Source organism: Salminus brasiliensis, chromosome 4 (genome assembly GCF_030463535.1).
Source record: "Salminus brasiliensis chromosome 4, fSalBra1.hap2, whole genome shotgun sequence".
Lineage (NCBI taxonomy): Eukaryota > Metazoa > Chordata > Actinopteri > Characiformes > Bryconidae > Salminus > Salminus brasiliensis.
Window position 1 is genome coordinate 27,504,040 of NC_132881.1, and position 21,299 is coordinate 27,525,338.

The 21,299-nt window shown below is 40.1% G+C and overlaps 1 protein-coding gene across 6 annotated transcripts in view; it reads left to right on the plus strand.

Moving 5' to 3' along the window:
- The window catches only part of slc4a11 (solute carrier family 4 member 11), a 77,081-nt gene that overhangs the window by 49,772 nt on the left and 6,010 nt on the right, over positions 1-21,299 (plus strand). For 4 of the 6 annotated variants that reach the window (XM_072677823.1, XM_072677820.1, XM_072677821.1 and 1 more), the window contains 14 exons: positions 5,668-5,749; positions 7,655-7,778; positions 8,941-9,150; positions 11,580-11,633; positions 12,597-12,681; positions 12,793-12,918; positions 14,051-14,164; positions 15,733-15,865; positions 15,967-16,040; positions 17,179-17,377; positions 17,464-17,570; positions 18,514-18,679; positions 19,178-19,351; positions 20,487-20,682. In XM_072677823.1, coding sequence (XP_072533924.1) covers positions 5,668-5,749; positions 7,655-7,778; positions 8,941-9,150; positions 11,580-11,633; positions 12,597-12,681; positions 12,793-12,918; positions 14,051-14,164; positions 15,733-15,865; positions 15,967-16,040; positions 17,179-17,377; positions 17,464-17,570; positions 18,514-18,679; positions 19,178-19,351; positions 20,487-20,682 — 1,844 coding nt within the window. The remainder of the gene's footprint in view (positions 1-5,667; positions 5,750-7,654; positions 7,779-8,940; positions 9,151-11,579; positions 11,634-12,596; positions 12,682-12,792; positions 12,919-14,050; positions 14,165-15,732; positions 15,866-15,966; positions 16,041-17,178; positions 17,378-17,463; positions 17,571-18,513; positions 18,680-19,177; positions 19,352-20,486; positions 20,683-21,299) is intronic. The other 2 variants (XM_072677822.1, XM_072677825.1) reach the window with 1 other exon arrangement.

A 21,299-nucleotide genomic window follows, 5' to 3' on the forward strand; every position in this document is an offset into this window, starting at 1 on the left:
AACAGCCTGTATCAGCGTCATGTAAACAGTATAAACAGAATTTATTACATCTTTAGATCATTTGTTTTTTCCTCTGATTAAAGGTGCCATAGAAGTCAGTATTTTAGGTTTCTTTTTGATGTATAAATAGTAAGTCTGTGACTTAGGCTGAAAAATACTTGCATACCATGTTCGTTCCCTGGTACCCTGTTAATTTTCCTTTTACGGAGGACTCCAGAAAACAGAAAAAAGTAAGCCCTGCTTTTGCTGGCTGGTTGATGTCACCGTGACGGCCCACAGGAGCCGCACAGCATAACCTAGCACTGTAGCATAAAAAACTTACCGGAAAGCATTGCTATTGTCTCTGTGTCTTCTCAACATAGTGTGAGGGTAGATAGTTGAAGAGCTTGTAGACAGTCGGTTGGGTTATCTTTTAGTCAGTACTCAAACACTTTCCTGGCTTCCTCTGATAAACTACTTTTTTGACGCTCTACCTAGCGATAGCTGTTAGCCTTTTTTTTTTAGCCACTACTAGGTTGCAGCACTTAACATGCATTTCCCCCGGCTGCCTCCAGCCACACTAGATTGACCAGATAAGGGCGGCCTAGTGTTAGCTTTTAGCCTTTTTAGCCTCGATTCTATATTTTCCTAAAGTAGCCATTGCATTTAGCCTTAAAGGCTTTTGCTAGTAGGCTGGATGTGTGTACAGTTTGGGGGTGTGAATAAAAAAAAGCTTTTTTTGGTTATACCGTATTTCCTTTTGAAAGAAGAGACAACAGTGTTTGGGGTTTATGGTGTGCCACTGTACTGAACTCTCATTATTCAGCTATGGTATCAAATCTCACATCAACTATGAATACAGTTCTCCATTCTAGGGCACCTTTAGTTATTTGAAGTGAAATGGTCTGTTTTCAGACTGTTCAGCTATGCTGTCTGCTGTACCTCAGGACAAATCCTCAGGATTTGTGTCCTGTTCTGCTGCCTTGAATATAGCTGTCTACATTCAGGCCTTTAGACAAAAATCTCTCATATCGTATGTCTCTTAGACACACTGTCACACATACACAAACACACTCCCATATTTACATCGATACATTGTGTTTGGTGTTCTGTATCTGTGGATATGCAACTCTGTTTATTTGTGTGTGTGTGTGTGTGTGTGAGTGTATGTATGTGTGTGTAAAAAGCATGTAATTCCATCCAGCAGTTCAAAGCTCTGATTATTATACTTGGAGTGTGTGGGGGGTGCTGTGGTGAGGGTGGTGGTGGCTGATCTGAAGCATGCGAGTTTATACTAAGTAGTGTCTGGTGGATGGTCTGAATGTCAATGACAATGCCTCTCTGTAAATGTGTATATGTAAGTGAGCGAGTATGAGTGTGTGTGTTCTCAATCTGCAGTGAGAATGTATATGTGTGTTCATGATCAGAATGCTCTCTTTGGACTTAATTAGGACCCCACATGAAATGAAATGTGTGCACCATGTACTAAGCATTCTGTCAGCCCCCAGACAGTCCATCTGTCCATCTCTTCATCTGTTCACAGATTTCATTCTCACACTAAAATGCAGTGGACAGTGCAGGCCATAGGGCATAGAAACACCACATTATCTGGAAAGGTGCAGTACTCAGGCACTGCTCAGGTTAAGGGAGTGACCCCAGTAGCCCTGATGGTGGCACTCTAGCACAGCGTCTTATGTTTTGGCCTATATTTCTCAATCCATGAGTCAGTCATTCAAAAATCTTTACCCTTTAGATTGCTTGGCTTATTCTGAGCAAAAAAGAATTTCCACATTATTGGATTTTGGGCAATTTTGCATAATAGGCTAAACTGACTTTCGTAATCTAGTCTTGGGTTTTTAACAATTTCTGCAGAATATTTGCAAAATATTTGCTGGAGTCTAAGCCAAAATAATGACTAGAAACATGCTTGCTTTTGCAAACAATACTGGCACCGTGCACTGATTAGTGATTTGAGATGGAGCGTATAAAGAAGCAGTAATTCATAAATGATTAATTCATTCGGAAAACAAAATCACTTGAAGGAATGTGAGAAAGCCTTTCAAATTAAGCTCAGTTTTGTGGATATAAGGGACACTTGTACAAACTACACTATATGGCTAAATGTTTGTGGACACCTCTTTTAACGAATGCGTTCAGCGGCACCCATTGCTGACACAGATGTGCAAATGCACTCACACACAGCTATGTGTCCTATGCCAATAGAATAGGACTCTCTGGTATAGATAAACCTGAACCTGTTGACACCATGCCTAATGCCAGGTGTAGGCTAGAGGATATAAAGCCCCCAGCATTGAGCTGTGGAGCAGTGGAACCCTGGAATGATGGTGGTGCTCCATCCAATACTTTTGAGGAGGGTTGGGAATGAGGTGGGGTTATGAACAACCTGACCTCACTAACGCTTTTGCAGTGATATCCTCATGCTACAATACAATCTAGTGGAAAGTCTTCCCTGGTCAGTAGAGACAGTTACTCCAACAAAAGCAGAATAAGCTCTTTTTAATACTCTTTATTTCAGAAAAAAACAATGAATGAGCAGTTGTCCCATAGTGTATAGTGTATAGTGTATATGTACACTACAAAGGGTACTTTACGTGATGCCATAACGATTAAGAACCTTTTTTGTGAACGAGATGTGTGAAGTGTGAAGAACGACTTGTTTAAACCCTTTAAAGGTTCTTCACACATGTCTTTTTTACAAAAATGGTTCTTTATGAATCCAGAATTGATTCTTCTAAGACATTGCTCGAAAAACACTTTGTGGTTCTTTGTGGTTTGTTTTTATTATACCAGGCTTTCTAAAGGTCTCGGTACCTTGGTAAGCATGGCCACTGTAGACCAGTCTGATTTATGAAGTTTTTTGACAGGACTAACAGTGATCAATCATCACAAAAACGTGACTAGTAATTCCACCTCTGCAGTCCCTCCTAGCCTGTGCAATTTATAATACCTGCATTTTCATTTTCAGTACCTTTAGTGCTGTGATGTGTTTCCAAATGAAACATGGTACTGGAGAAAGTCTCTGACCTAGCTGAACATTTACACCCAGTGGATGTTCAATAATCAAACATTTTTGTAAATAGAACCTGTCACTATCAGACAAGCTAGAGATTTTGATTTATTTGGCAAACAATGAGAGCACACAGCTGGAGAGTACTAAGGTCACTCTTACCGTGAAGTTCTCAGAAATCATAAAAAGAAGTAGCATTTAAAAAATCCTTTATAATCTAAAACCCCCTTACATGCACATTATTTGTTTTTAAATTATAGGTATTTCGTTATTTTATTAATTTACAACAAAAAGATGTAGCTACATATTGGAGAATAGAAATGTGTATATTCATTTTACACATTCACTGCCTTGTTCCTGACCAGCAGATCTGCAGTGTTTGTTATAAAATTTGGTAGAAATATTAAAGAAACATTTTTGTTATTGTTGTTTATGATATATTTGTTCTCCTAGAACCACACATTAATCCAATCCTATTTTTCCCGATTCCAGGGTAGCATAAGTTTATTTTGTCTGGCATGACCTCCATAGAACCAGGCAGGCCTGATCCTGCAGCAAGGCTGGGACTTGCTCACATTCTGTAGTAGCAGTGATCTGTAGGGTATGGCTGAAATAGTCTTATACTTGTTAGACATGATGGTAAAGATAATAGACGTGTAAAACAAGCGTAGTCTAATTACTGTTTCTCTAATCCCGTTACTGCTTGCCTAATTGTCTTTCTTCCTGAATTCCTAAATTAAAACTTTTACATTTTGTGATTCTCCCATAACTCATTAATGTTCATGTCTAATTTCTTTTAAAGAATGTTCCTTTGTTACATATGTTCTCCTGCCAGGCCTAAATAAACTATTGGTGGGTGGATTCACAAAAACTTTCCTAAAAAAAAAAAAAACCCAGAAAGATTCTTATAGAAAGTCAGTTATTACGCACCGTTCTTAATAAAAAGGTAAATAAGACTATTCTTAAATATTCTGTCAAAAAAGTTACAAAAATGATTTAAGTTTCATTTGGACCACATTTGTAACGCAGCCTGTCATACTACATTGTACAGCTTTTCACAAACTACATGAGGCACTTTAATTACTTTAATTAGAATTTAGAATTAATTAGAATTAGAAAAACATTATTTCTGTTCAGTTAAATCTGAGCAAACTAAACTAAACCAAGCACTCAAAAATGTTTCAGAAAACAAATTGATCGGAGTGACGATGAAGGAAATTGCCTGTCTCGGAAATTTTGAGAACTGTGCAGCGATGTTAGAAAGCAAGGCGAGGATAAAAAAAAAAGAAATCGGTTCATATATTTAAAAAACTACTTTTAAAAAAGAGGGGGCAGAGAAAGCAATATATATAAGCATGTAATCTTTTTAAAGCTTAGATTAATTATAGTAATTAGACTGTTTAAACTTTGATCATTTAAGAGGCTGATGTCTTACAGTCTAAAAGAAGAGGCTATTGTAACATGAAGAGAAAATATGTGAAATGTGGCGCAGTGGAACTGCATTCTCTGTAATGATGGTTCTCCATCCAATACTTTTGGAAAGAGTTGGGTTTGAGGTGGGTGGTGATCATCCAACATCCCAACCTCACTAACACTTTTGTCACTGAATGCAATCAAATCCTCATAGCAGTGCTTAAAAAAGGTCTAGAAGAAAGCCTTCCCTGGACAGTAGAGATAGTTACTCCAACAAAAGCAGGATGAACTTTTTTAAATACCCTTGATTTCTGAAGAAACAATGAATGTGCAGTTGTCCCAATATTTTTGTCCACATAGTGAAGATATTGATCTAACTACTGTAAAAAGATTCTTCACATCGTCTGCGTTCCAGCATCATACCCTGCCCATCTCTAGAATGAGTATCATTCCACTGCTTCCTTTCTTACTTTCTCCTGCCCTTTTTCTTTCTCCCTCTTTCTGGATGGTACTGAGTGTGTTGTCATGGTGATACCCATCAGTCCTGGATGTGAGTGTGTGATGTCTTATTGATGAGACAGTGTGACTGTGTGCCAGAGACATCCATCCTGCTCGCTAAACAGTTCACACACATACACACATGCACAGGCGCGCACACACACTGTTCCTGCCGGCCATGCTGAGCAGCTCACACCTGTCACCTCTGCCAGAGGACACACATACATACACACACACACACACACACACGCTCTTATGGTCCTCTTGCTTAGTATGCTAGGCAGCTCATACCTTCGTAAGACAGAGGACAGGGCACACACTCACACACTCACATAGATTGATTAATTTGAATTAAACATTTGCCACTGTCCTCGGAAAGGTCTTCATTGTCACTCACTTGGGCTGCAGTGTTATGTGTAGGCCTTCCGATGCCTTGCTGCTCTAAACCTGCTTCTTTTTTCATGCTATGGTCTGCACTGACCTTTTCACCAGAGGAATTGTGATAAATGACTAATGTTTTTTATCATTGCATGCAGTTTTATTTTCGACGTGTTTCTGTCCATCAGCTGGCTTTCCCAGAGAATGGGAGATCCAGCTGCATTACCCATGATTTATTGTTGTTCTGTAAATCTTTTTTTTTTTTTTCTTATCTGACCCTGCATGTTCCTAAGCCTTTGCCCCAGCCACCTGTCTAAAACCCCAATCAACCCCCTCTCCTAATTTAACCCCAACCCTCTCCCACCACACAGTGCACCTACTGTCTGAGACGCTGCAGTGTGTGACAGCGACGGCCACGGGCATCCAGTACCAACAGTCATGGCTCTGCATCCTGTAAGTATACTACACACCTCTACCTGAAATGTAATGTAAAATGTCAATACTGTAAATTGCAGCAGTAAGTTTTTGCACTATGTACACTATGTAACCTTAACCCGAGTTACAAGTCTGGTCTAAGGGTATGCAAGTCTGGCTGAGTCTGTGCTGGTTGGCTCTAGTCTGCAGATTTTTCATCAGTCAGAGTTGACAGTTGGAGAGAGAATCGTGTAGTGTGTGAGGGGAGCAGGCTCCCGACCTCCTGATCGCATTTCATGCAGTGGTCCACTGGTCCACTCAAGCTGCCACTCAATCTGAATGGGTCCATTGGGTCAACATCCAGTGAAAACGTTTCTTATTTAAATTGTACGTTCCACCTTAAATAATGCAGCAGCTACATTCTGGTGCTAGTACATGTCCAATGCTGCAGGTACATTTAAGATGGAATGGAAATTCATATTCCAAGCCTTGTATGTAGGGTAGCCTCCAAATATGTGCTGTGCTACTTCCCTCCAACTACCTCTGCAGTCTGTACAGACCATGCTAACCCTGTCTTTCCACCCACAACATGTTCGGTTTGGTGGATGATCTCTAGTCATTTAGTGCAAAAGACATTTTTAAAGTAACCATAAAAATCAGCAAAACTCAGCCAGGAAGTGTGAGATACTCAGTCTTTTTTTATAACCGTTAGTCTAAAAGTCATGTAGTGTACCCAAAGGGTTTAGAAAAAGTGAAGAGTATATTCTATCTATATTGTCATTAAGGTAAAAAGGTAAAGGTAAAGGTGCACGTATTTGTCACTGTACAGTGTACACTGTACAGCGAAATGTGTCCTCCGCATTTAACCCATCTGGTAGTGAACACACACTCACACACACATGTGTCATTACAAATACCTTGGAATAAAATTATGTTTTTAATAATATAATATGAAAAAAAAAAGTTTTTTCTATTAGCAACAAAATATGTGGTCAGATGTGCTGAAAAGTCCATCCCCAACACCTTATTACACTGAACATAATGATGGAAATGGCTTTTAATGGATGTTGCAACTAATCCCCTTTACCTGCAAATAAACACAAATACATAAGTCAGTATCGCTGTTTTTAGTAAAGGAATAGCAGGTCATGCAAACATTTGGGCACCCAAGAGATTCAAGCTCTCAGATCACATTTACCCAGGTCTTGGACTATAATTCGAATGTTAGGACTTTGGTTTGTTCACAGTCTTCTTTAGGATTGTTAGCATCAGTATCGTTAGGCCAGGTGCTGCGAATTTCAAAGCTTTATAAATACTCTGACACAAACCTTATCCCAACAGTCAGAGGCCATAATCTGTGGATGAAGCCTTGTTTCCAATCTGTGGATGAAGCCTTTTCCTCAGTTTGTATTGTAACTATGAAATGGCAGTTAACAGGAACAGTGAAGGTCAAGTTGAGGTCTGGAATACCAGGAAAACGTGACTAGGTGGCGGCTCATATTCTGCTGTGCAGTGACATATGCACAAACATGACCTTCACGGAAGAGCATCCTCCTCACCACCTACACCTTCTACAGCATAATAATCCTAAACACACAAACTAAATCCCTAAATCCACACATGGACTACCTTGAGAGGAGCAAGCTGAAGATTTTGCCATGGCCCTCGCAGTCCCCCAACTCTGAATATCTGTGGGTAGACCTCAGAAGAGCAGTGCAGCAAGATGGGCTCAAAAATATCATAAAACTAGAAGCCTTTTGCAAGGAAGAATGAGACCAAATCCCAGAACCATAAATGTAAAGACTCTTTTCTGGCTACAGAAGGTGTTTCCAGTGGTACTGACCATGCAGGGTGCCCAAACCTTTGGGCCATTTTGTTTTTTTGGTATTTTGAAACTCCTTCTAACCTTCTGTTCTCTGTTTAACACTGTGTGGCCTCCAACAGCTGTAATGTGAAGAACCTGCAGAGGCGGCATGTATGTATCTCTCGGCTGGACCGGCCTCAGAACTGGGGAGAGAACTGTGCCGAAGTCCGTTATGTCATCCTCATACTGGCACCTCTTAAGATGGTAATGAAATCCCCCAAAATACACAAAAACACACACATCCACTTATCCCAAGTAACATCCCACCAACTATCGCATTCAGGCTTAAACTCAGGCTTAAATACCGCTGCATTCCCATGGATTTCCTCAGTTGTTTGTTGTAACTATATTTGTGCCTTAAATTTGTGTGTTTGTGTGCATGTGTTTAGATCTTCCTGTAATCACTTGGCCACTCTCTCTCCTCCATATGTGCCAGTCTGCACAGAAAATGCCACACACACTTACACTCATTCATACAGACATGTGTGCACTCATCTCAGTAAAAGCAGGATTGCTTACTTTTACAGATTCATCTCTGTGCACGTTGTCTGTATTAAAGTGAGGCAAAACAAACATTATGTAACTTAAAAACTAAATGCACTTATGCTCAGATGTAATCCAGAGGAATTAGAGTGTACATTCCTGCAGCTCATAAGTGGAGCTGAAAAGCTCGCTCAACCTGATGTTTAATTACAGGAATTATTAAAGCACTCTAGAACAATTGCCTTGGCATATTTTGAGTTGTCCTTAGTTAATTTGCTTATGTAACGTGTAACTGATGATTCTAATGTAGTAGAAGCAGTGGGAAAGGGCTGTTTTTTAACGGTAATGAGGAGAGCCTAACACCTCCAGCTTTTTCCAGTCATGCTGAACAGTTCCCTTCAACATGTCCTGTTCATCATACACCACTTTTTCATGCAATGGTGATTCATCTTCTTTCTCCTCTTCTCCTGTTTCCGCTCTTATTGTGTCTTCTCCTCTCCTCACCTCTCCTCTCCTCACCTCTCCTCTCCTCTCCTCCTTTTTCCTCTCCTTTTGTGTCTTCTCCTCTCCTCTTCTCTCCTCTCCTATTTTCCTCTCCTATTGTGTCCTCTCCTGTTTTCTCCTCTCCTCTCCTCTCCTCTCCTCTCCTCTCCTCTCCTCTTTATTCCTCTTATTGTGTCCTCGCATGTTTTCTCATCTCCTCTCTTCTTTTTTTCCCTTCTTTTTCCTTCTCTTCTCTCTGCTCGTCTCATATTTTCTATGCTTCTCTATCATCTCCTTTCCTGCTCTTTCTTCATCTCTCCTCTCCAATTGTCTCCATTTCTCCTTCAATCTCCTGTTGTCTCCTCTTCTCTCATCTCCTTTTCCTCCTATCCTCCTCCAGAAAAGCACTAAGACGGCGATGGAGCTTGGCCGGACGTTTGCCAGTATGTTCTCAGACATCTCCTTCAGACAGAAGCTGCTGGAGAGTAAGACTCAGGAGGAGTTTAAGGAGGCGCTGGTCATTCAGAGGTACCACCTGACCGCCACCAAGCGCAAAACTACCACTGTGGAGGAGGAGGAGACTGACCCACACAGCCACAAGCCACTCAAGGTGTGTGGATGAAAGGGTGTGTGTGTGTGCGTGCGTGTGCGTGCGTGTGAATTTAGATTTTCCTTATTCTTCATTAAATGCATGCATCTATATTTTGTGTCTGTACTTAACTTCCCTTCCTGCTTTCTGTTGTTTCTCTCTCTTTCTTTGACCCTTTCGCGCATACACTGTATCGCTTGACTTTTCGAGTGCTACACCAGTGATTGTCTTCTGCGGAGCGTGTATCAACTAATGAGAATTTATCTTGTTTGTTGCTCTTGCTTCACACACACACACAAATTTACATCCACACCCCCACACATTAGACCACCGTGGCTGAGGTTTCCCGCTCGTAAAACCTCTCTCTCTGTTTCTCCATAAAGAGGCGAGCAGGGGGCCAAATAGTTCTGTTTTTATCTTTTTTTTTCACTCCATCACACATCTGAAGAATGGTAAACAGGTGGAGGATCATTACTTTGTCTCTGTGTGTGTGAGTGTGTGTGTGTGAACACTTAAGTGTAGAGGCAAGTGTGTGTACCAAGGGCAATTCATCACAGACAAACAGCCACAAGAAAGATCCCCCCCCCTCCCGCCCCCTCTCTCTCCCTGCCTCCTTCTTTCTCTTACACACACACATACACACACACACACACACACCAGGCGCACACTGTTATGATAAATGAGTTCATTATGTATAGGTTGTAATGAAGTCTAAAGCCTGTTTGGCTTTATTTAAGTGTTGCTCTCTGTGTTAATGGAATTCCGCACTGAGGAGAGTCCCTCTGCCAAAAAGAGGTCAATACAGGTCACTAATATAACACAGGCAAACTGCCTCCCTGCCAAAAACTGACCTGTAAAAGCAGCTAATATGGGATTAGCTCTGCTCACTTTTTTTTAAACATAATGTATTGTGATTTCTGCTGTTATACACAACTGGAAGGATGTGACAATTGAAGAGCGTACACTGTACATGAAATGAAGTTCTTTGAGCGATGCCATAGAAGAACCCATTTTGGTTCCATAAAGAACCTTGGGGCCTCAATCAAGAATTTTCCAACAAGAGCAAATTCAATGCAGAATTGTTCACAGATACACTGTATGCCCAAATGTTTGTGAATACCCCTTTTAATAAATACAGTTGTGGGCTATAGATGGGTATGAAACCTTCCAGCATGGAGCTGTGGAGCAGTGGAACTGTGGTCTCTGGAATGATGGTGCTCCATCCAGTACTTTTGGGTTTAATCAGTTGGGGATGAGGTGGGTGGTGATCATTCAGTGTCCTGACCTTGCTAACGCAATGTTTCAAAATCTAGTAGAAAGCCTTCCCTGGATAGTAGAGACAGTTACTCCAACAAAAGCAGGATAAACTCTTTTTAAATACCCCCCTGATTTCAGAAGAAACAATGAATGAGCTAGTGTCCCAATACTTTTGTCCATATAGTGCATACTCTTACTATGATGGATCCCATTGTCCTCATAATATGAATGTCAGAAGATTTGTGAAAACCGCTTTGGTTTTAAGTGGAAATTTCTCCTTAAGAACAGTAAAAAACCTTTACATTAAGTGAAGGCTCTCTAGACCTTTAAAAGGATCTTTGCACTCACTTCACATCCCTACTACAAACATGGTCCTTTATGACACCAAAAGTGGTTATCCTATCACCGTTCAAGGAACCTATTGAAGCACTTTTATTTTTAAGAATGTATGTCCAAAGGTTTGTGGACACCTGCTCTTGCAACAACCCAGTGATGTTAGTTGAGAATTTCTTCTCCAATTACTGCAGCCTCCAGTCTTCTGTGAAGGCTTCACACGCCACTCCAACCCAGTTGTTCCCAACCATGGTCCTGCAGGGACTCCCTGCCCTGTACTTTTTAATGTTCACCCTGATCCCAAACACACCTGTTCTAGCTAACAACAATGTTGAACAACACAAGAATTGAAAGTAGTGTGTTAGAGCAGGAAACCACAACAATGTGCAGGAGGTGGAGCTCCATAATTCCAGACAATGCAGTCCACTGCTCCCCAGCCCAGTGCTTGGGGCTTATTAGTGACCTCAAGCTTATGTACTGCCTCTCCAGAGCATCCCATTTTATTAGCTATGTCTTTCTCTGGAGACCACAGGAAACATAAAGGCATGAAATACGTAGTTGAAGTGACTGAGCAGAAGAGGTGTCTACAGTCGTCTGGACATGTTGTGTATGAAGCAGGTTGCTCAGATTTGGGCTTGCTAGCAGTGCTTTTCTCATGGTGCTCTTCTCATGATGTTCTTCTCGTGACGTTTGATTTGGATGCAGGATTGATCAGCACCTACGCTGCAGAGAGCTGGGATAGGTGTTGATCAACATTGCATTGCGGTGTTTCTGCTATTCTGCTAATCCTGTTCTGTTGCTCTAACCTTGTAGTGACATTGTAGTGGGGTTTTCTAACGCTGGGCTGTCTCTCTCTCCAGTCTGCGGTCTCTGCTCACCTTGTGTCTCTCTCTCTGCTGTGCAGGGGGCTCTGTGTGAGTGAGATTCAACTGAGCTTCTGTATGTGAGCGTGTGTGTGCGTACGAGAGTGTGAATGTGTGCCATTTTTTGTTCAAGTGTGTGTGCGTTTGTGTGCGCAAGTGTCCTTGTCTGTATGTGCGTGTATATACAGTATATATGTGTGTATGTGTGTGTGTGTGAGAGAGAGAGAGAGAGAGAGAGAGAGAGAGAGAGAGAGAAAGAGAGAGAGAGAGAGAGAGAAAGAGAGAGAAAGAGAGAAAGTGTGTCTGGATGATAGGGCTGTGTGTAGTGTGTGTGCGTGTGCGTGTGTGAGAGAGAAAGTGTGTCTGGATGATAGGGCTGTGTGTAGTGTGTATGCGTGTGTGTGTGTGAGAGAGAAAGTGTGTCTGGATGATAGGGCTGTGTGTATTGTGTGTGTGGGTATGTGTATATGTGTGTGTGAGAGAAAGAGTGTGTCTGGATGGTAGTGCTGTGTGTAGTGTGTGTGTGTGTGTCTAAGAGAAAGAAAGTGTGTCTGGATGATAGGGCTGTGTGTAGTGTGTGTGTATGTGTGCGTCTAAGAGAAAGAAAGTGTGTCTGGATGATAGGGCTGTATGTAGTGTGTGTGTGTGTATGTGTGTGTGTGAGAGAAAGAATGTGTGTCTGGATGATAGGGCTGTGTGTAGTGTGTGTGCATTTGCGTGTGTCTGCTGGCTTTAACTCTGTATTTCTCCCTTTTGCAGTGTGAGCTGTTGTGTTAGCATGTGTGCAGCACTGTGTGTATTTTGCTTGTGAATTTGCAGGAGTCTCGTGTGTGTGTGCGTGTGTGTGAGTGTGTGTGATAATTTATGTCAGTGCTTGTGTGTTTTAATCTTGTGCCTCTCCCTCTACAGTGTGATTGTGATGTGTGTGTGTGTGTGTGTGCGTGTGTGACTCTCTGTGTGTGTGTATGTGTGTGTGTTTTTAATTGTGCTCTCTTCCCCTCTCTCCCTCTGCAGTGTAGAGATTTTTTCAGAGTGGGCCGAGGCATCTATGAGGATCTATGTCGCCGCCTGCCCTTCTATACATCTGACTTTACTGATGGTAAGAGGATCTAAAACACACACACACACACACACACACACACACAGATTGTATATAATGGATAATGTACATGGGGTAAAAAATGTGTTTGTGTGTGTGTGTGTGTTTCAGGCATAGTGGGTAACAATAAAGCACTAGTGAAATACATGACGACGTCCATCTTCCTCTACATCGCTGTTCTGCTTCCTGCCATCGCATTCGGCTCCCTCAATGATGAGAGTACAAGAGGAGAAATAGGTGAGGACACACAAACAGCCGTATTCTAACAGATTACTCACTGACACACACACATACACACACACACACACTCTGATATGTCACAGATAATAAAGTAATATTTATTGTCAATATAATTAATTCAGTTTCATATTATACTATTTCTAATCAGTTCTTTCGAAATAGTTAATAGCAAAATGTTCAGTTGTTCATTTACATTTAGTTTGTTTTTATCATTTATCGTTCTATTTATAATAATTGTAATTTTATTTTAAATATTGTTTTATTATTACTATTTTAGAGTGCAGGCGTTCATTTAGTTATATATATATTAAATAAATATTATAATGATTATTTACATTTACATTTTTAATTACTTTTCATTATTTAGAGAATTAAAATTAGGTTATTTATCAGTCTTAAATAATTCTTAAATATATAAATTTAGTAATAGTTAATAAATTGAGTACAGAATTATTCATTATTTTGGATGAATTTAGTTTCGTTCAGGAGTCACATAATAAAATTGTTCTACATTTAGGTGGAACAAGGTTGTTTTTGCCAATACCCTCCACAAAATGCATAAACAAACATTAGTTTCAATTTCTCAAATTTCAAATTAAAATATTTAGTTTTACTTTTCTTTTTCAACAATTTAGTAATATATTTAGTGCTGCATTTCATATGTTACATTTATTTTCTTAAATTTAATGCAGTGAGGTTTTATTACAGATTATATGATTAGGATAGCAACCTAGAAGTTAAAGAAAAATTTATTGAGTGTTACCATGCATTTCATAAGTATTAGGTACAGTATGTCCTCCTTTTTCCTGTAATAGCAGTGCACACTAGAGCTGGCATAGACTCCACACTTTTATGAAAAGCCTCTGATGAGCAGATCAAATCCACCCGAGAGTCGTGTGAACATGAGCTTCAATGGAAGGGAGATAAGACCGGAAAACAGTTTAAAGGTGTTAATATCACAAATGTTAATGGCACAGATTCGCTTACATTTGAAAGTGGCCTAGAAGTAGAGCAGAATCCTTCACAGTAAAAATTCTGTTTCTCAGTGTGGCTTTAGACTTTTGCTTGTTAGCAATAAATGTACTGTACAGTAAACATCTGTATCTATGTGTGTTTGTGTGTGTGGTAGATGTTCAGAAGACGATCATTGGGCAGAGTATAGGTGGAATCATCTATTCTCTGTGTGCTGGTTCCCCTCTGGTCATCCCCCTAACTACTGCCCCCATCGCCATCTTCATTAGTGGTATGATTTTCTTACCCCTTGCACACACACATACACACACACACACACACACAAAGACATACAAACACATATGCACGCTGCCACACACACTCACACATGTTCGCACTTATCACATTTGTAGGAGAGCTGTTTATTTAGCCCTGTGAGTGACTAATGAAGCCGAGTGTGGAATTAGAGGCGTGTTGGCCGCAGCGCTCTGTAGAAGAGGAGGCTAACTCTCAGAGCGGCAGTCTGACAGGCCAACATGGCTGCCGTTTGTTTGGGCGAGTTTTGATGTTTGCCCTGGCTAAGAGCTGACTCTGCCTAAAGCTAATTCCTGTGGCAGCAATCGCTTGCTGTCATCTGGAGGAGGTTTGTCGTGAAAAATCGTTTCGCTGTGGTGAGACGAGATTTTGTTTGGGAAATGTACACTAACTGGGACAGAAACACAAACCGGGATGGGAATCCATCTGTAACAATGGCCTCTTCCAATCAGAGAGCCAGCCTTGCGGGTTTCAACTGATGAACTTAATGAAAATATCTGAGGGAATTCTCCACATGTTTAGGGAAATATTTGGAATAAGGTTTTTGTGATTAGATTTTTAATTTTTCAAAACAACAAACACACACACAAACATACATAATAACCAGAACAATACATTATATAGTATTAAAACTCATTATACAGATACAGTTTATTCTGTAAGTATTTGGACAGAGAAACTGTTTTTGTTGTTTTGTTGTTTCTGTACTTTATTGCATCCACTTTAGATTTGAAATAAAACAGTGAAGCTAGAGTGACAATTATTGTCTCTGTTAGAACAAAGCCTTACATTTTCATTTTTGCCTTGGTTTTATTTTTACACTAACTGAAAAAGAGACAGTTAGAAATGTTATACATTTATTACAGTTAAATTTCAATCATTATTTATTTTATATTTCATTGAAGGATAAGATCGCTCTTTTCTTTTTCTGTAAAGCTTTATATTTTGAATCTGGTCAGTTGTTCTTTCGTGATGATTGGACCAAAATAACGTATAAAAAAATATTTGTGAAAATTGGCTTCCATTGAATGTTAAGAAGGTTTTTACTTATCCTGTAAAGTTGGCTTCTTGGAGATATGAGATTTTTGTGTAACAGCAACAATATTGTCCAATATCTCCATTTTTGACAGTTTTTTTGTGTTTTTGACATAAAGTGAATCTGGTGTTTGTTCTTTACATTGTTTCACAATTCCATGATGAATGGATCCATAGAAATAGCCTAGAATAAAATATTTTTATATCTCCCTTGAGACTCCCCTTCAGAGTTGACGAGGTTTTTTCCTACTCCTGTAAAGTTGGAATTTTGGAGAAATTTGTTTTTTTTTATGACAGCAATGATATACACATGATATTATAATTCTATACAGTAGTGTACACTGAACTGGCACCAAGCAACCAAATGCATGAACAACATTTTGCTAATTGTAAAAAACACATTTCATCATAGGTTTATGACTTAGAAACGTATAATTTTTCTGCAATTTATTAATTTCTGCTCATTCATGAGTTTCTAAATCACAAATGTGTGCATCTGTGTGTCTGCAGTAATCAGGGGAATCTGCGATGATTATGATCTGGACTTTGCTGCGTTTTATGCCTGTATTGGTCTGTGGAACAGCTTATTCCTTATCATTGGGGGGGTCTTCAACCTAAGCCTGCTTGTCAAGCTCTTCAAGAGGTCAGACTCTCTCTCTCTCATACACACACACATACAGAGTGGCACATGCTCTCACACTCCTGTATGACTGATACATGTGTTTTTTCTGTTTGTGCCTGCAGGTCAATAGAGGAGGTGATAGCTCTGTTCATTTCAATTGCTTTTGTAGCAGATGCTATGAAAGGCACTGTCAAGAGTAAGTCTGTCTCTCGGCTTCTTGAGGTCTTATACATACATGCATAAAAGCCACTGCCTGTCAAAGGTCTTTCACCTGTTGTTTACACATAACCAACACAATGGATTCTAAATGAGTACTTTGTCTTTAACAACTTAAAGCAACATTATGTAGCATTACCTTAAAAAACCCTCAGGTTACACAACATTATGCAGTTCTTACAAGTGGTCTAGTTCAGCTCCACTAAATTTACATAGTGCAGTTAATAGCATACAGAGCCCCGAGAAGCAACAATAGAGACACCATTCTTACTTTTACACGTCAGTGAGTCACCAGAATTATTTTGAAGCTGTTGTTTTAAGATAAAAACACTATATAATGTTGTTTTAATCGAAAACTGTTAACATCTTAGTGTATTTTATTGCATAACTGCAAAACTACAAATTGATAATAATGCCATCCACAATTTTTATCGCATTGATTTGAAGTCATTAGCATGCAAACCTTTCAGCTTCGGATGACACTAGCAAGATTTTGTGGCATGGACTGTAGCATCTAGAGAACCATTGACTTTGTGGGTAGTTAAGCTATCGTAGTGAAGGTGTACCGAGAATAGATTTCTCGCACATTGAGTGACACCCAATGACATACCAGTGGTGCCCCACGGGCCGTTGAAACCAGAGGGAACCAACGACTCTGGCGAGTGACACAGAACAATCAGTGCTCCACTGCGGACCAGCCAAACCTCTATAATGAACACCTTCTGTCACCTAATACAGTCCATGCCATCTCGCTAGAGTCATCTGAGCCAAGGGTTGCTATTCCAACTATTAGGTAGCTGGTCATAAAAGAAATAGGGAAAAGTGTTCAAATCATTATTCAGGCAAAATATTCTGTTCATACCACAAAATACACTTTGATGGGCATGAAGCTGACTGCTGCAACACTAGTGATCGGCTAATCTATGTTAACAGAAGCCTTGCATGCATGTTTTTTTTTTTTTTTGCTTAATTGAAAAATTACAGGGAGAAAATTCTAATGTCAGAGCAAGAAATGATGTCCCCAATATGATGTGCAGTGTACCTTTTTAATGCATTTCCATGCCCTCAAAATTCCATGTGCATGCTTCTCATTAACTATTACAATACCTCTCTGACAGTCTTCCATAGATACTACCATGCTCCTACACTGGCCAATGGCAGCATAGAGGAGTTGAATCGAATAAGCAGGGACATGAACCTGACGGGGGCCCTCCCAGAATCCTTCATTCTCTGCACACGGGCACGGCCACTGCTCTGCCTGCTCCTCATGCTGGGCACCCTGTGGGTCGGCTTCACACTCTACCAGTTTAAGAGGAGGTAAAGGATGTACGCTCCTATATACACATACACACTGTTGGGCCTGATAGTTGAATATGTTCTGATACACTGATCTGTGTGTGCAGTCCCTTCCTGCATGCGAAGATGAGGGAGATTCTGTCAGACTGTGCTCTTCCCATATCTGTGCTCATCTTCTCCTATGTGGGCTCCTACGTCTTCAACGACATTGGCTGTACGTGAGGCTGCTCTTGAGATGCCAGTGATACACACACACACACACATTGCTTTGGAATTCAAATTTAATTATGTAACTGTACATTCAGTTGCATTACATTGAATTACATTAATATTATTTATTTACAATAAACCAACTGACTTTTCTTGAAAGGGCCCATATCCTGGAAAACCAAAAACATTGTTAAACAGGCTGATTTGTTACTATCCCCTCAAGACTGATTGACATATGTCATTGATCTCCAGTCTGATTGGCTGCCTTGTATTGTGTCTCAATCAAAACGCACTCTTATAGTGTGAATGAGCAGAGCTAGGCTTCTGCAGGCTAAATATGCAGATATAAGTGAACAATCAGTTTTTGAAGATGTTAAAAGCAGGAAAAATGGGCAAGTTTAAGAATCTGAGCCACTTTGACAAGAGACAAATTGTGATGGCTAGACAACTTGGTCAGAACATCTCCAAAACATCAGGCAGGTGGCTGATTGGTATATGTAATCACATAAATGACAGTTGACAATGTTTAAATGCAATATCAAACACTGCTATTAAACAAAAGTAATGATAATTTAGTGTTCCATGATATGGACCCTTTAAAGTCATAAAAAAGACTTCTAGACGACCCATGAATGTCTTGGAGAGGCACCTTATTCATGTCTTTTAAATGTCTTATGGCTCACTGGAACAATACCGTACACAAAAAAAAAACTCCACAGCAACAGTCTTAAAATCACAGTAAAATATCTCCTCTTACACTTAGAGGCACCAATGTACTAATGATTAATTATTGCATTACTATCAGACAGTATGTGTTTACTATTGCTTTGTAAGGTGTTTAGAATAATGGATTTGTGCTTACATTGCTCTATAGAGAGCACTTTCATTTTATCAGTTCATTTCATCCAGAGCAGAGTGTGAGAGTCGGATGTGTGTATATTTTACAGTGCCAGTGTTCGATTTCCACAATGGTCCGGTGTTCCGAGTGGCCCCTTTAGAAAAGCTCACAGGGGCCAGTGTGCTGAGTGCTATGGGCCTGGGTTTCCTGCTCGCTCTCCTCATCTTTATCGATCAGAACATTGTGGTCTCGCTCACTAATGCTCCAGAGAACAGGTAGGCTGCCAGTGAAGTCACTCCAGCAGAGGCTCTTTCAGTCCTTTTTCAGACTAATGCTTTTATTGTTACACTGTGTGTGATTGTAGCAAAGCACAGTGTTGAATGCTTTCACTGGTAGAGGTTGAGGTGTGACTGTGTGTGTGTTTAGACCTGTTTATGAGTGTGGGTGTGTGTGCGATGGGAGGTCAGTGAAGGGCATTTGGTGCTGAGAAATGGCCAACTGAATAACAATGTGTTAGGGTTTATGTAAATGTACATGCCCTCTGCTTTATGAATACTATCTGCTTCTGTGCGTAACTGTTTCTTGTGTGCATGTCTGTGTGTGTTTTTGCATGGTCATGTCTTGTTGTTTGCTAAAGGGTACACCGTATCACTGGGAACTGACTGTGTTTATATCTGTGTTTTGTGTGTGTGTGTGTGTGTGTGTGTGTGTGTGTAAACCATTGTGTCTATATCTGTGTTTTGTGTGTTTGTGTGGGTGTCCTGTTGCTGTAGGTTGCTGAAGGGCACAGCGTATCACTGGGACCTGACTCTGTCTGGCCTGATTAATATTTTGATGTCGGTGCTGGGCCTGCCGTGGATGCACGCTGCTTTCCCTCACTCCACGCTGCACGTCCGGCAGCTGGCCATCGTGGAGGAGCGCGTGGAGGGAGGGCACCTCTATGAGACGTGAGCCCACACATACTTACTTCTCTAGCAGCAGCAGCATCACTGTAACACTCCAGTTTCACTTAGTTACTTACAGTTATACAACTAATTAGGACACCCTATGTCTTTTTTGTAACATATTTAAACATATTATCTTTATTTAGAAAATATTGAGAGGTAACCTAACTAAACAAATAATCAGTAAAATGTATTAATAGAAATGCAGGAAAAGTTAGGACACCCACACATTTATTACTACTCAGAATGTTTCAAATTAGAATCAGGTGCAGCACATCAGCTGCAGAAGATTAGAACATGGTTAGAGAGGATTCTGGAAGAGCCTGTTTTATTTAAGCTTGGACATTTTGTTTCATTTGGTGTTTATCGTTAAAAGGCTCTGTATCTCAATGGCGAGATCTGAAGAGCTCTCTGAGGCCTTCAGAAAGAAGGTTGTAGATGCATATGAGTATGGGAAGAGATACAAAAACAACTGCCAAAATAACCAGGCCAGTTCAATCCAACAGCAGACACAAGATGTATTAAAAATTCCCTTTAAAAAAATCTAAAATATCATCATGGGACCTACAGGTAGCTCATGCCACAGTTGATAATAAAGTACAGTATCTTCCATCAGAAAGAGGTGTGCACAGAAGAAACACAGGGCAAGAAAACAGAACAGGGCAAGACTAAAGTTTGCCAGAGAAGACCTAGACAAAGAGCAGGACTTCTGGAACAATGTGCTCTGGACAGATGAATCTTAAAATTAAGATCTTTTTTCCCCATTAGAAGTCCATAAATGTAAATATGTATACATTTATGTAAAAACATTAATGTAAATCACAGCTATGCCATAGCATACAAACATTACTGTATATGTCCAGACATACACATATTACTTTAAAACTCTTATTAAAATAGTTTATTAAATTATTACTATGAATAAAATTTCATTTGGTGTCTGCTTTTATTTATTTAATTTATCATTTTATTTTTTGCTTTTATTCCTTTTCAGTATTTGTTTCCTAGATTTTCCTATTCTTTTTATATCACGTTTAGTACAATAATGTAGATACAGAGTTGTTCTAGGGTTATCATTATTACCATAAATAAGGTTGACTTTGAATTTGCTTTTTTTTTTGTGTGTGTATGTGTGTAGTATAGTGAGTGTGAAGGAGACGCGGGTGACATCGCTGGTGGCCAATATCCTGATCGGTGTGAGTGTGTTTCTGCTGCCTGTGCCGCTGCAGTGGATTCCCAAACCTGTGCTCTACGGCCTCTTTCTCTACATCGCCCTCACCTCCATTGACGGCAACCAGATGTGTGACCGCATGGCACTGCTACTCAAGGAACAGGTACTGATGAATGTTTGTTGGAACATTTGTGTGTGTGTGTGTATGTGTAAATGTGTGTGTGTGTGTGTGTGTGTGTGTGAGAGAGAGAGAGAGAAAGAGAGAGAGAAAGACACATCGATTATAGCTGCATGTTGGACAGTTACGAGTGTGTTTGTGTTGATGGAGCAGCTGTCTCTCTTTGGTGTTGCAACTAACGAGAGGGCGAATCAAAGTCACAGAAGGCATTTTATGAATGTGTTTAAAGCAGCAGTCCTTATGACTTGTACATAAAATCAAAGCACAAGAGCGCCCTCTACCTATCATTAGCGAGGATCTCATTGACCAGGTTAAGCTCTCAGTTTGGCAGAAGAAACAGGCTCTGTCATGGGCTTGTTTCCACAGAATAGTTTAGTTCACAGTCAGGACTGCTCACCTGCACAGCATTGCCGATTTGAAAATATTGAGAGGCACTTTTATTGCCATTGATGCCAATCACATGTCATTGATGATTGTTGTTATTTAATGTACATTTATATTGTTTATTGTATATATATATATATATATATATATATATATATATATATATATATATATATGCCAATCAACCACAATGGTAGCACCACTGACAGGTGACAAAA